The sequence below is a fragment of the Dipodomys spectabilis genome, unplaced genomic scaffold, assembly GCF_019054845.1.
Source record: "Dipodomys spectabilis isolate Male_0828 unplaced genomic scaffold, ASM1905484v1 ptg000233l, whole genome shotgun sequence".
Taxonomy (NCBI): domain Eukaryota; kingdom Metazoa; phylum Chordata; class Mammalia; order Rodentia; family Heteromyidae; genus Dipodomys; species Dipodomys spectabilis.
In genome coordinates this window covers 1,719,460-1,734,646 of record NW_024870910.1, presented here as the reverse complement: position 1 = coordinate 1,734,646, position 15,187 = coordinate 1,719,460, and the positions used below count along the sequence as shown (strand labels likewise).

Sequence of the window (15,187 nt, the reverse complement as noted above, 5' to 3'; positions counted from 1 at the left end):
AAACAGAAGAGGCACCTACATTTTAATGTTACAAGGGAGCTTGGCTTCTGAGTAAGCAGTTAATCTTTGCATCAAGGGAGAATTTAAATTAAAAATTATTTTCTGCTGAGATCAGAGGGAATTGGAGAGCGCTCAATCACCTTTGTGAATTGGGCTGGGGAGTGAGACACAGGTGTTTTCTTTTCCATTGGCAGAGGAGAAAACGTCCCTGATGTTGTACATGGAACAGAACAGGTAAATAATGTAAGAATACAGATGACAAAAGCACTGGACAAGTGATTTTAAAAAAACCCACTGCTCATTTTTGCCTGTCAGATAGTCGAAGATGAAGATTAATGCCTGGTTATAGGAATTATTACTACTCAGTGTTGGGAGACTTTAAGATGATTATGTCACATATTCTGGGAGTGGGAATTGACTGCGCTAGTTGACTGGACCTTACCTAGGAACTTTTTACTGAGTATGCTTGCAAAAAGAGCAAAAAAGGAGAACAGATGTTCATCATTGCTGCAGCCTCAGTCTCCATCAGTGTGGATGAATTAAAGTCTGGTAATGGTGAACATCATTTGAGTCTTTACCAAGGTATTTACCTGTAGACAGCTGCCAGATGTTGTTTTGAGCAGTTTACATGTGTTACTAAATTCTCAAGACAACCTTTTTGAGGAAGGTAATCATATTGTCCCTGTTGTATGGCTAAAGTAAGGAATAAACAAAAAGTTTACAGGAAATTTAATTGTGATTATAACTGTGGAGGAGTGGAAGGTGTGAGGGCAGAAGGAGGATCCTAAGGATACAGAGCATTAAGTATTTGTAGTACAAATGGGATTGAATTGTTATATCATTTATATTCTTTTGATGCTTTTGGGGTAGATTTTGTTTTGCCAGTACTGGAGCTTGCACTCCAGACCTCTTGTTTACTCAGCTAGCTTACTCATAGCTGGTGCTCTACCATTTGAGCCACACCTCCAGCCCTGCTTTTTGCTGGTTAGAGATAAGAGTCTCTCAGATATTTCTGCCCAGACTGGCTTCAAACTGTGGTACTTAGGTCTCAGACTCCTGAGCCACCAGCTCAGGCTAGCTCCAACTTCTTAAATTTCTATCTTTTTTCTAAAATTGATGGTACTTGCTAGGCAGGTTCTCTACTGCTGAGCCATGCCTCCAGTCCTTAATAAATATAGGCATGTGTCACCATGCCTGGCTCCACAGAACCAGATTTTAATTACTTAGTAGCTACACATAGCTAGTAGCTGCTGTGTTGGACAGAAGGGACAGTGTCTGCATCATGGTAGAGAGAAATGGAGGAAAAGAAAATGAGGTGGGTTTTTTTTTTGTGTGTGTGTGTGCGTTTTTTTTTTGTTTTTTTTTTTTTGAGGGGGGGTCCAGTCGTGGGGCCTGAACTCTGGGCCTGGTTGCTGTCCCTCAGCTCTTCAGCTCAGGGCTAGCACTCTGCCACTTGAGCCACAGCGCCACTTCTGGCTTTCTTCTTTTTGCTTATGTGGTGCTGAGGAGTCGAACCCAGGGCCTCATGCATGCAAGGCAAGCGCTCTACCACTGAGCCACCTTCCCAGCCCCAAAAAGGAGGTATTTTGAGGAAGCAGATCATGAGCAAAGGCATAAAATGTCAAAAGATTACAAATGGTGAGGAGACTGGAGAATATTTAAGCTACAGTAGAAGAAAGGTTGTGCTCATTATCCCTCTACTGGCTCCAGCCTACTAGGGGTTCAGGTTCCTCTGTAAACTATGTAAAAATGGAAGGTATTACAGAGGGAAAGGAACAATCGTTGTTGGTAGGAAAGAAGTCCAGCATGTGGTTTTTTGTTTGTTTGTTTTGTTTGTTTGTTTGTTCTGTCAGTCATGGGGCTTGAACTCAGGGCCTGGGTACTGTCCGTGAGCTTTTTTGTTCAAGGATAGCACTCAACCACTTTGAGCCACAACTCCACTTCCAGTTTTCTGGTGGTTAATTGGAGATTGAAATTTCGTGGATTTTCCTGCCCCAGCTGGCTTCAAACTGTGATCCTCAGATCTCAGCCTCCTGAGTAGCCAGGATTCCAAGTGTGAGTCACCAGTGCCCAGCTTCAGTTGTTTTCATATAGACATGTGGTATTAGCTCATGATGTCCGCTGGCCTAGAAGCAATGACTTCAGATCACTGACTCAACTAGGAAGCTTGTGGAGGGAGTTGTGCATGAGGTACTTTTTCCTTCAGTACTCAAACTTCATCAACTTCTTTTTAATTGAAAAAAATTAATTTATTGGGGTGAAACTGGTATAACAGAAAAGTTAATCATTTTTTTGGTCAAGAGTTGAGCAACATTTTGTACATTCACAGTTGACGTGGCAGGACCTCTGGCTACTTCATTAATCTGAAGCAGGACATGGGCCCATTCATCATTGTCTCCAGATTCTCTTTCTTCTCCCCAGTCCCCACTCCAAGTTCTGGCAACCACCAGTGTCTTGCTAGGGATTTATCTATTCCGGATAGTTTATATAAGTGGGGTCAACACCATGCGACCTTTTGTATCTGGCTTCCTTCATGTATCAGAGTGTTTTCAAGGTTCATCCAAATTACACTTTGTACTTAATACATTTTTATTTTTAATTTTCTAAGATTCCATTGTATGGCTGTGCCATCCATTTGTATATCCATTCATCCATTGATGGACAGTTGGGCTGTTTCTATCCTTTGGCTATTGCAGATAGTCTTGCTCTCAACAGGAATGTTCATGCACATGTTTGAAGACCCATTTGTAATTCTTTTGTAATATATGTAGGGAGGATTTGAAGACTGTATGGCAATTCTATGTTTAGCTTCCTGAGGAACTGCTGAATGGTTTCTATTGTGGCTGAACCATTTTATATTACCGTTAATAATAAACAAGCATTCTAGTTTCTCCACGTTCCTACCAACACTTGATAGTTTCTTTCTTTTTTCTTTATTGTTATAGCTATCCTAATAGGTACCTATTAAAATAGGTAATTCATTTCTATTTGTATTAAATTAAAACTGATGCCGAACATCTTTTTGGGGGCAGTATTGGGATTTGAACTCAAGGCCTCATACTTGCTAATTAAGCCAATCTTCAAGCCCTTTTTTGTATTGGTTATTTTTTTTTTTGCCAGTCATGGGGCCTGAACTCTGGGCCTGGGTGCTGTCCCTCAGCTCCACAGCTCAAAGCAAGTGCTGTACCACTTGAGCCACAACGCCACGTCCAGCTTTTTCTGCTTATGTGGTGCTGAGGAATCGTACCCAGGGCCTCATGCATACAAGGCAAGCACTCTACCACTGGGCTATCTTCCCAGCCCCTGTATTGGTTATTTTTGAGACATGGTCTCACTTTATGCCTAGGCCGTCCTGGTCTGTGATCCCTGGTTTGTGCTTCCTGTGTTGGTGGGATGACAGGTATCTACTATTGTACCTAGTACTATCGTACTCCACTGGGTGGAGTCTTGAGAACTCTTTTTTTTTTTATTTGGCCTGGTCTTCCTCCAGTCTTTGCTAGGTGGCTAGGATCGCAATTCCAGCGGATATTGATATCTTTTCAGGTACTTGTTCTCCTTAACCCATGTGCCTTGGGGGACACTCAAGAACCATGCTATAGCAGGTCTTCTTTGCCCTTCATTTTTAGTTATTTGCCCTTTTTTTTGTTGTTGAGTTGTAAAAGTTCTTTTTATTTTTTGGATGTTAGACTCTTATCCAGATAAATCATTTGTAAGGGTTTCTCCCATTCTACAGGTTGTCTTTTTACTTGTTATGTCCTTTAATGTATAAATTTTGGTAAGGTCCAACTTACCTATTTTTTTCTATTGTCACTCATACTTTTGGTGTAGTATCTATGAATCCGTTGTCAGTTCAAAGGTTAAGGAGATTTATTTCTATGACTTATGATTTTAGCTTTTAAATGTTAAGGTCTTGCTTGACCCATTATATTTCTTTATATGGTGTGAAGCAGTAGGGGTCCAAATTCATTCTACTTGATTCTGTTTCATAACTGCTATAAGAACCAAAATGCATTTACTATGTGACCTCTTTGAAAAGTGTTGTTAGAGGTCAGGACAGAGCAGTGCTGAACCCTGGGTGCTGGCGGCTTCTAGTTGCACCTGCACTGCGGTCTCAAGTTGCACAGGGATTTATGTTTGTGGTGTCCTTATCAAGGATGCACTTAGCAAAGCTTCCACCATCTGACATTAACTTTTAGCTGCAGTCTCATATGCACTACACCTGAATCACAGATGTGTGAAAATGCAGATGTACAGTGGTTTCCATACATGACAGAACTATATTGCTGAAAACGTGATGGTGGGAAGCAGAAAAAGATACTACAGAACACCAGTAGGTGTCAGCCACGGCCTCTCCATCACACTGCCTATCATAGGCTGCCTGAGCATTCTTCATAAGTAGCTTAAAAGACAGTATTCCAATGAACTACAGTTTTCTCAAGGTCATTGTGCCAATTTAAAAATAAAAACACAGTGTACTTACCTATTAATAAAGGCATAGTGATTTTCTGTATTGCCAGCAGGAGTTTTTTTTTTTTTAAGAGCCAAATTATATCTGAAGCTATAACTCAAAGGAATTAGTCTGCCATTGAAATAGTAGAACTCCATCCAATGGGGCCAAGTAAGTATGCAAAAAGGAGGTCATGTGCACTAGCCAGGTATAGTCCTGATACTGTAGCAGATGGAAGTAGGTAAGCATCTACAGCATCCTTCCTGCTCACAGCTTTCCTTTTTGTACTTGTGCCTTATAGTTCTCTAGTTTTCCCAGAGTGCTTGGTATGTATATCCATAAGTGGAAGTCCATGTTCTTCTCAGTAGGAAAAATACCAGTGCTATAAGAAACATGGCAAAGATTTGGATAGACCTCCTTGTGAGGACTATTTTTTTTTTTTTTTTTGTGGGTACTGGTCTTGGGCTTGAACCCAGGACCTGGGTGCTATCCTAGAGCTTTTGTGCTCAAGGCTAGTGCTCTACTTCTGGCTTTTTGGTAGTTAGTTGGAAATAAGAGTCTCAAGGACTGTCCTGCCAGGGCTGGCTTTGAACTGTGATTCTAAGATCTCAGCCTCCTGAGTAGCTAAGATTACGGGCATGAACCATTGGACTTGGCTTATGAGGGAGTTTTTTTTTTTTTTTGTCAGTTGTGGGGTTTGAACTCTGCACCTGGGCGCTGTCCTTCAGCTCTTCAGCTCAAGGTTAGAGTTCTACCACTTGAGCCACAGTGACACTTTGGCTTTTTTTTCTGCTTATGTCATGCTGAAGAATCAAACCCAGGGCCTCATGCATGCAAGGCAAGCACTCTACCACTGAGCCACCTTCTCAGCCCTTGTGACGGACTTTTAAAGGACTTCATCACATATATAATAATCAGAACATCAGAACATGGAGAAAAAGAATCATTGCTTCCATCATCTTAAAACTAAATGCAAATGGTTCTGTTAAATGTAGGTACTCAATAAATGCCTTACTCACCCCCCAAATAATAACCATATTCAGTGATATTTGGTTATTTAAAAAAGCAAGAACACACATAATAGGCCAGCTTGGGATAGTGATGCTAAATATTTAAGTATGTCAATATGAAATTTACAGTGTCATTTGTCTAAAACCACTGAATTTCTACTGTTTATAGATTAAAAAATAATTTTATTGTTATTATTAAGCTGTCAGGTAATGAGTACATTTCTTTTTTTGGACAGTGTCACCCTTTACTTCCCCCCATTTTCTCCCCCTTCCATCCTTGTCCACAAGTTACATAGATCATTTTCTACATAGTATATACTAAATATCATGATTGTAATTGTTCACCCTTCCTCCCTCCCTTTCTGTAGCCTCTCAAAGCAAAAACAAACATCACCACAACCAATAATAACAATAACAACAACATATTTTCATTTCCTGGAGTTTGTTTCAATAGATAGTATTTTAAGTGTACAGAGAATTTACATTTTTGTGTTCCTCCCCTAAGAGAATCTTCCTTCAGTCCATGTGAATACTTAGAGTCCTCTGTAGGGAATTATGTCCAGGTATATTCTAGATCAGCTTCCACATATGAGAGAAAACATGCACCATTTGTCACTCTTTGCTTGGCTTACCTCACTTAGCATGATTTGTTCTAGGTTCACTGGATTTCTATTACATGTAGAATTAAAAAAATACTTTCATTAGCTTAGTTATATGGAGAGAATTTCATTGTTATATTTCCACACATGGTTTACACTCCATTCCAAATCAGTATCTCACCCCCGTCACTCTCCTTTCCCCCCCCCCACAAAATATCATCCCCCAAAAGATTCCCTGTTTTGTTTTCACAGATTTTTGTTTTTTCATAGTTTTTGTTTTCATAGTTGCAAGTAACCAATTTTAACCGTAGTCTATCTTTTCGCCAGCCCAGCACCCTGTAAAGGACTTTTAAGAAAGTAATTCCGTAGCATAAGATATGACTTTAATGATGTCCTTTTTAACACCCTACAGAGTCACTGTCTATCTTTTAAACATGAGGGCCTAGACATAACAAAATAATAGCCTTGGTCCTGTTGAGTGTTTGTTTCTCAAAATGTATGTCATTGATTGATTGATTGATTGATCAATCAGTAATGTGGCAGTTTCTACTGTGCTACCAGATTTAAAGTTCTTCATTTTCCAGTTACAAAAGACATTTTATTGCTAGAAATCGAAATGACACAAGATGGTAAAGAGTGGCATTCCTGGTACTTTCCCTGATGGTAATCACTAAAAATTTTCTCTCTATATATAAAACTTACTTTGTTATTGCAATTAAAGATTTCTAATCTCCAACACTAGACTTCGTTAAGCCATTACATCTAGAAAGGTACACTTTTCATCTTCCTAAGCATACCTTCTCTTTGGCCTTCAGGTACCTCCTATACTTGGGAGGCTGGCCAGACTCTTTTTCTCCACCTCTTGCCTACCTCTTAGAACTTACATTTGATTTTCAGAACTCAAGTCAGACCCAATGTTTTCTAAAAAGCCATTTGCGATTCTTTGTCACTGATAACTAGCTCACCTGATAGTATATAAGAATATACAATGAGAAATATTTCCTCACTCTGTTCTATTTTATCTGTGCCTGTAAATTTGTACTCTTTATCTGTGTATGTGTGTGTGTGTGTGTGTGTGTGTGTGTGTGTGTGTGTGTGTGTGTGTGTGTGTGTGTGATTATTTGTATGTGCAGGTTGTTTTCAACTGTCTACAGGGTCTCTTGTAGCTTTCAGCCTGTGAGTAGAATTGTTCTAGGATTTTTTGCCAGGAAAGTCACTTCTCTTAATCATTTCCCTCTCTCTGTCACCTCGATTCACTGACCTCAGGACCTTTAGTCAGGTCTGACCCTCCCTTGGATCACTTGAGCCCCATCTCTGTTCATTCTTAGTGCCTGGAAGCCCTGGGGATTTTCTGGACTTTTCCCTTCTGGCGCATCACTTGGGTGTCAGAGGTTTGATACTTTCTTGAGCCTCCATAACTAAACACCATGAAATGAGTGGCTTAAATAACAGACGTTTATTTTCTCACAGTTTTGGAGGCCACCGCCCACAGTTAGTGCGTCATCAGAATTGGTTCTTTTGGGGGGCCCTTGGGGAGAATCTCTTTCATGCTTCCTCACTCGCATTCTTGGGCACCCTCTGCACAGCTGCGTGGCTTCGATCTCTGGCCCTGTTGTCTCATGGTGTTTGTCTTCTGTCTGTGTCTCTTAAACACATTTTTATTTCTTCCATGACCATGCAATATGAGCCTCAGATTGCTCTAAGGGACAATGATATTAACTGTTCAAGTTAGTAAATTGTATTATGGTCTGTGTAAGCATAAACCCCAAACCTCTCATACTTTCCTAACATTTTCCACCCCTCAGGAAGATATTACTCTGAATTTAAGCTAATTAGAAATGTTTATATGTTTTTTCCCCCCAAAGATAAAATTTAATTCTGAGTTTTTAATTTTCAGCCAGAAAACCTTGCTCAGAAGCTTCCAAACCTTGTGGAACTGTGAGTCTGTTTATTCTTTTTTTTTTTTTTTAAACAAGAATGGGAATGACTTAAAGGTTATTTGAAATAATAGAATATATCATTTTAATGTGTTTGATTTGTTACTTTGGGGCATCAGGTCAACCTGTGGCTGTGTCAAACTCCTTAGTATTTCAAAGTACTTTCAAGTTTGTTTCAAATGCCTCAGTTCATATAACAAGGATGTTATAGATCCATTGCTTTGTCAGAATCCTTCTTGATAATCTGTATATTGGAAAATCTGTTTGTCTTATTTCTATATGAGATATTGATATAAACAGTTAAGTGGCATACAGTGTTTCAGATACATGTGCAGGTTTCCCTGCATTAAAACCAGGTTTTAATTCACTGGTTTTAGTTCTTCTGTTGGTCACCTCTATAGCGCTAATATTTGCATCAGTGAAGCTCCTTGTGAGAAATCTGTGGGGTAATGTCAAGGAGCGCAATAAAGACGTTCCCACAGGCCCCCATCTCTTCCTGCTTGTGTACTTCCTGGTCTTCATATATGACCTCCAGCTGAACTATGTGCTGTTTCCCCCCCACCTGTAAATAACACAAACCTTATTTCCACCTGTCTCTCCCAATCATGAAAAGGATTCTCTTGTAAAGATCCTAAATTAAAATATTAAGGTATTTTATTTTAGATCACTTCAATGATCTAAAGTAGATTATAGTAACTGTGTCTTTACATCTTTTCCAGTTCCAACATCTGAGTTATGCTAGGTTAATATGCTGTTTATCTTTGTTGGTGTTGATAATAGATCACATTCTCTTGAGTTTTCACATATTGAGTAATTTTAATTTTAGATTATGTGCTAGAAGTTGGGAATGTTGCATTTTAGAAACTGGAATCTATTCTGTCAAACTAATACTTTTTGTTTTCACAAGTACTTCACCTTGTATGACTGAAACAAAAGCAACTGAAGTCTTGGTCTAGTTCTTTCATCCTTAGCTGTAGTATCATGGTATGCATGATTCTGAGTCTGGTCACTGATTTAAACAGAGTCTGTACATAGAATTGGGTTCCCTCCCCTGGCTCCTTCTGATATTCTTCCTTTTCTCCCCCATCCCCCCATGCTGGTGCAGGGCTCTCCTTAATGAGGGCCAGAGAGAGCAGTAATTTCCTGTGGCCACATGGTTGTGCAGATACAGCAGCCTGGTGCAGGGCTCAGCCAAGTGCCAGCATGATCCTCAGTCATGTGCACAGTGGACTTTTCCTTAGTTTATGATGGCTTTGGGCACCAAGGTCTTGAAGACCCTTACCTCATTCAGTCTCTGCATTGTCAGCATAACTTAAATTTATTATGTTAAAAAGTCCCTTTTAAATTTCAACCATAATAGTGAGTACTTTAGTGAATTAATCTTATTTGGGTGTTTTGAAGTTCTTTCTATATGTAGAACTTGAGCTGAGGCAAATAATTTTATTTATTTTCAGTACTGGGGTTTGAATTCCTGGTTTAACACTTGCTAGGCCAGTGCTGGCCACTTGAGCTATGCCTCCAGCCCTTCTTGCTTTAGTTTTTTTTGTGGGTTTTTGTTTTTTAACCTTGCTTTGTGTTCACCAGACCTGGCTTATATTGTTTCAGTGGGGTCTCACTAACATTTTATCCAGACTGGTTTTGAACTGTGATCCTTCTTATCTTTGCCGCACAAGTAGCTGGGTGGAAACCAGTGTGCCTGGACAAAATAATGTTTTAAGTCAATTCTGTTTAGTTTTTATGTGGTGGCACTCTAGCTTTTGTGTAACAAAAACAGATTTGCCATTTTTATGGTGTGTGCCTAACATATACTCATTTATAGTCTTTTAGCTCAAAGAATTATAAGATCACCTGGTAATTAGATATTCCTTTGTATAATTAAATCTTCAAAAATATTGATTTTTTTGCTGGGAAGGTGGCTCAGTGGTAGAGTGCTTGCCTTGCATGCATGAGGCCCTGGGTTCGATTCCTCCACACCACATAAGCAGAAAAGGCCAGAAGTGGAGCTATGGCTCAAGTGGTAGAGCACTAGCCTTGAGCTGGAGAGCTGAGGGAAAGCATCCAGGCCCAGAGTTCAGGCCCTGTGACTGACAAAAACAAAAACAAAAACAAAATATTGATTTTTAAATGTCAGTATTTTAAATCAGTCAATTTATGTACACAAAGCAAGGAATAGCCTCTATCAGAGAATCAGGTACTTGACTCTGTTTTGTTCAACTGTTGCCAGTAAGGGCTCACTGCCAATATGCATGCAAACCATAACTGTGGATTTGGGCTTTAGCAAAAAAAAAAAAAAAAAAGGCATTATTGCAGAGCAAACTTGCAAGGAGGCCAGGAGCCATAGCTTAAACTTGCCTCTTCCTCCAGAAGCAAAAAGCTCCTGGTTTAGTGGCACGAAGGGATGATTGCTTTTCTTCCCTGGGGAGTGCTGTGTGGGGATAATAAGCATGTGACATCGCCTCTACTCATGTCCACTCTTGAAAAGCTTGTGCAAACCATAAAAATGATCAGTAAAAGACCTGGAGGCTTTTCCTGGGGAAACACTTCAGGTATTACTGTCCAGCTATATCTAATCTTGGCTGATTTCAGTGCCCATGACATTAATATCATCTACAATATTGATTTAATCTGTCCTAGACTTCATGAAATTTTCTTTCATTCTGTTCATTGACAATAGCATCAAGTTTTAGACATAAATACTTCATGAGGACTTACTGATAGGGTTGAAAGTAAAATTTATTAAAACCTAGTTCTTTTGTCCAAAAATGAGTGACACAAACTTATTTTCTCAAATTTCCATATGATCTCTGACAGTCACTATGTAGTTTTCTCTGAACTGCTGGTTACCGATGAAGTGGACGTCCACCAGAGTGTGCTAAAGACACTTCTGGAAACAGCGACTGCAGGCTTGCCTAGACTTGCCAGCCTTGGCAGTGAGTGTGTGTGTGTGTGTGTGTGTGTGTGTGTGTGTGTGTGTGTGTGTGTGTGTGTGTGTTTCATTTTTTAAAAGGGAACAATTTAATAGCTTGTTTGTGAAATTCTTTTGCTGTGAAATAAATTCTGTGCCTTGACAGCTGTATATTACTGCAGATTAGGAATGTATGTAGGTATATATGAATGTTCATACATAAGTACATATTTAGTACTTATTTAGTGCCGTGCTGGGAAGAAACACTGTCACTGAGCCATACCCCAGGTCTCTATTCTTACTTATATGGTGAATGTTTAATCTTTTATTTCGTGGTTCTCAGTAAGCCAGCTAACAATATCTTTATTTTCTGAATTTATCCTTTAGAAATGAAAAGTTGTATCTGGTTTTATACAACTGGTATTGTTTTTTTTTTAAATATACAATGGGGGAATTTGCAAAAATCTGAATAACTTACATGACTGAAAAAACTAATAATTTTTCATGGTGTTGGAAAATACAACAATATCAATAGATTAAATATTTATGATCTTAGCATAAAACATTTCTTACGAAGGACCATGAGTTAGCTGTGATGACTTACTTTGTGTTGATGTTTAAAAGCAGGGTGTGCAAGCAAGTTTTGTCTCATTTATTCTTGATGAAATTCGCACTCGCATTTGTAACTGATTATCTAGCAGAGATACTAGATAATCACTTTTATCTTCCCTTTCCCCGCAGGTACCTCCATTCAAATAACATAGTTGTGGTTCCAGAAGGTAAGCATATTTACATTTTTTTAGAAGACAACATAAGTAAAAGCTTTGCTTTCTGAATAGAACAGCTCATCTCCTTAACCCTATTTTAGTTGGTGTATTAGGGAATTTTAATTACAAAGCACTTTTAATGTACATGCTTCAAAACTACTTTCAATAAGTTCTGTTAAGAATTTTGACTCAATACAGTCCTGGAGAGACAAAGAACACATGTTTTCTCTCATGTGGAAGTTAGAACTAATTTATAAATATCAAGTAACCACACAATGTGTTGCGCACACACACAAGCATTTTGACTAAATCTAAATTGGCTCTAATGGTCAGGTAATTTATTAGGTAAATTAATATCAGGTAAATAACAAAGCAAGTTTTTCATTTAATAAATCCAGAAAATTTTTTGTGTATCTGTTTTTGTTTGTTTGGGGTAGGGTCTCCTATACAAGGATAGCCTCCAACTTAAGTGGCCTCCCAGGGTGGCCTCCAACTTGAGTCCTCCCTGCCTTATCCTCCTTAGCCCTGTGATTACGTTCAGGTACCACACGGCTAGCTTACTTCTTGAATTTCTTATTTAGTCAAACAACTTTTACATTGTCTTTGTTTCTTTTTAAAAGTTAGTTTATCTTATTTCAAGGTAAGAAATAGTTGTCAGATTTGTAGAATTCAGTGTGACCTATGTTTTTAGTGTTTTGAGAACAACCAACATGGGAATGTAAAGAATTAAAATGTTTCAACTTGAACTCGAAGTCACTCTCAAGTCAGACTAATTTCACCTTTCCCTTCTCTTCTCTTTGAAGCTATTGGGTCTCTTGTAAAACTCCAGTGTCTGGATCTTAGTGACAATGCCTTAGAAATTGTTTGCCCAGAAATTGGTCGTCTGAAAGCTTTACGTCATCTTCGATTAGCTAATAACCAGCTGCAATTCCTACCTCCAGGTAATCTTAGTCTACAGCATACAGTAGTTTGTTGTCTATCCTAAATTACCCCTGTTGCTTGCTCACTGTATGCTTAGGGAGTGGGTTGTGGACATAACTAACTTGCAAGTATTTGATTGTTTGAAGATGAGAGAAAGGAATGTAGGTAAAATAGGACTTAGAGTTTTCTTCTGATGTCAGCATAAGGGGCACATTTATGTCTTAAATGGGGCTATTGATACCTCTATAAAGAGCTACTTCAGTTCTCAATTCTCATAAGAGACTAAGGTGAACTTTGTGATACAATTGTCCTAGTACCCACATCTCAGTAAGTAACTGGTGTCCACCAAATTTACTTTACTAAGGAATCATGCTAGAATTTAGTAGTACAATTTGAATTGAGTCATATAACTGTGAGTTCTACACATGCTTTACCCACCATTAAACACTTCACATTTTTGAGAGGGTATCAGGTACCCTCTGCTGTGACTCCACACATTTATGGTCTTCACAGTCAGACAGCATTCCCTATGTAAATATAGAGAGCGTGTGAATAAACATAGTATACGTTGGGTATCATGGGACTGTTACTGGGTGATTATGGAGGGAGCAGAGACAGATACAGGTATCACAAAGGCTGGGTTTGTTGTTTACTCAAATTCTTTTAGGGATATCAATGTCTTCCATTATATTGAAGTGAAGTGTGTGACTCAAAATTACAGTTTCCTACCTGTCATAGAATTTGCGGGGGGAGGGGAGGCAGGGCATGAGAATGTTAAATCTATGCCTGTGAAATCCATAAATGAAAAACTTCCTTTCTTTGGGGCCAAGGGTGTAGCTCAAGTGATAAAATACTTACCTAGCATGCATGAGGCCCTAGGTCCGGTTTTCAGTACCATGGGAAAATAAATGAAAGACACTTTCTCCAGAATTTCTTCCAAGCATAGATATTTCCAAGAGAAAGTGTAGGAACTAATTTTTAGACATTTGCCTTAATAGGTTCGATGCCATTTATACAACTTACATCCATATAGCAGTGACTTCACTTTAAAAATAAGATTTTAACCTTACATTGCAAATGTCTCATTTCTAACTATATTTACTGTGAAAATTTTTAGTCAGATTAGAATCAGATCGTTGCTTTAGGGCTTATTGTATCTGAGCAGGCTCAGTAGTGTGTACTCATTCTAGCCTTCTGCAAGTTTGTATCCTCAGATACCAGAAAGTTAGGTTCTCTTTTGAGAGTTACCTAGAAAATATATCAACAAACATAATGCTTGTAAGGTTTTGTATATGACACTTATACAGGCTAGAGAGCCAAAGTACATGGATATAATACTTTATTTGTGAGCTCTTTTTATACACATAAAATAACATGTAAACCTAGAATTCTGTGTTTTATCATTCTATATAAGAACAATGTGTTGCTGGGTGCCAGTGGCTCATGCCAGTAATCCTAGCTACTCAGGAGGCTGAGATCTGAGGATCACGGTTCAAAGCCAGCCCAGGCAGGAAAGTCCGTGAGACTCTTATCTCCAATAAACCACTCAGAAAACTGGAAGTGATGCTGTGGCTCAAGTGGTAGAGTGCTAGCCTTCAGCTGAAGAGCTGAGGGACAGTGCCCAGGCCCAGAGTTCAAACCCCATGACTGACAAAAAAAAAAGAACAATGTGTTGTAGAGTTTGGTCATTTCCTTCCACTATTCTCTGAGGTTAGTGATGTACTTCTAGTAACACTGCTTCCCAATAACTAGCGACAGGTTATGTGTTTCCTGATTATTTTCACATCATTTTTTGTTTATATCTGACCTGTTACCCAGAAGAGTTGGGGCTTACTCAAAATTTTGTTTTTCTAGTTTTACTGCTGTCTATGCTTCCATTTGCTTGTTTTAAGAATAATTCTGGAACAACTCTATGGAATAGGAGCTTTGAGTTGAACTAAGTAGGCTTTATGAATGGCCTGGTGGGCCTCCTGCTTACCTCTTCTCCTTTGAACCTCTCCTTGTGCTGTCATTAGAACTGCTTTAGTTTGAATGGGCAAAGGACAGAGTACAGTTCCCAGGTGATTGCCTGTGTTTGGAGACATGCCCTGGAGAAGTATTGTAACTGTAGAAAAGAAATCTGAGGAATTGTCATGCTGGAGACACCAGCTGATACCCAACTGGCAGCCCCTTCTCTACAGTTTGTACTGTTATGTATACTTCTTCCTACATTCCCTGAAAAAGGTACCACTTAGCATGTTTATTTAAACCTTTAATTTGATATCAACTACTAAAAATTTGAAAAGTCTAGATAGATACAGAGTTTTAAAATCAGATAAAAGAATAGATCACAGGGCTGCATGCCAGTGGTTCATGTCTATAATTGTAATTACTCAGGAGGCTGGGATATGAGGAGTGTGGCTCAAAGCCAGCCCAGGCAGAAAAATCCAGGAAACCCTTATCTCCAATTAAGCACCTAAAAAAGCCAGAAGTGGGGCTGTGGCTTAAGTGGTAGAGTGCCATCCTTGAGCAAAAAATAGATCACAGAATGAGGTCCTAATATGTGGCTGCTATCTAGTTCTAGCGGGTTGTTTGCCCGCCTGCCTTTTCTCAGACGTTCCC

At 39.0% G+C, this 15,187-nt stretch overlaps 1 protein-coding gene and 1 long non-coding RNA gene across 6 annotated transcripts in view; one reads left to right on the top strand and one right to left on the bottom strand.

Annotated features, from left to right (window-relative positions):
• Lrrc28 (leucine rich repeat containing 28) overlaps positions 1-15,187 on the top strand; it is a 62,562-nt gene that overhangs the window by 5,388 nt on the left and 41,987 nt on the right. For 3 of the 5 annotated variants that reach the window (XM_042698568.1, XM_042698570.1, XM_042698567.1), the window contains exons 3-5: positions 7,954-7,994; positions 11,640-11,677; positions 12,469-12,606. In XM_042698568.1, coding sequence (XP_042554502.1) covers positions 7,954-7,994; positions 11,640-11,677; positions 12,469-12,606 — 217 coding nt within the window. Of the gene's footprint in view, positions 1-7,953; positions 7,995-11,639; positions 11,678-12,468; positions 12,607-15,187 lie in introns of those variants that run through there. The other 2 variants (XM_042698569.1, XM_042698571.1) reach the window with 2 other exon arrangements.
• On the bottom strand, positions 3,799-13,918 carry LOC122123994. The gene is made up of 3 exons (XR_006150480.1): positions 13,805-13,918; positions 5,294-5,300; positions 3,799-3,810 (listed from the first exon to the last, which is right to left on the bottom strand). It is a non-coding gene; the product is annotated as an uncharacterized LOC122123994 (long non-coding RNA).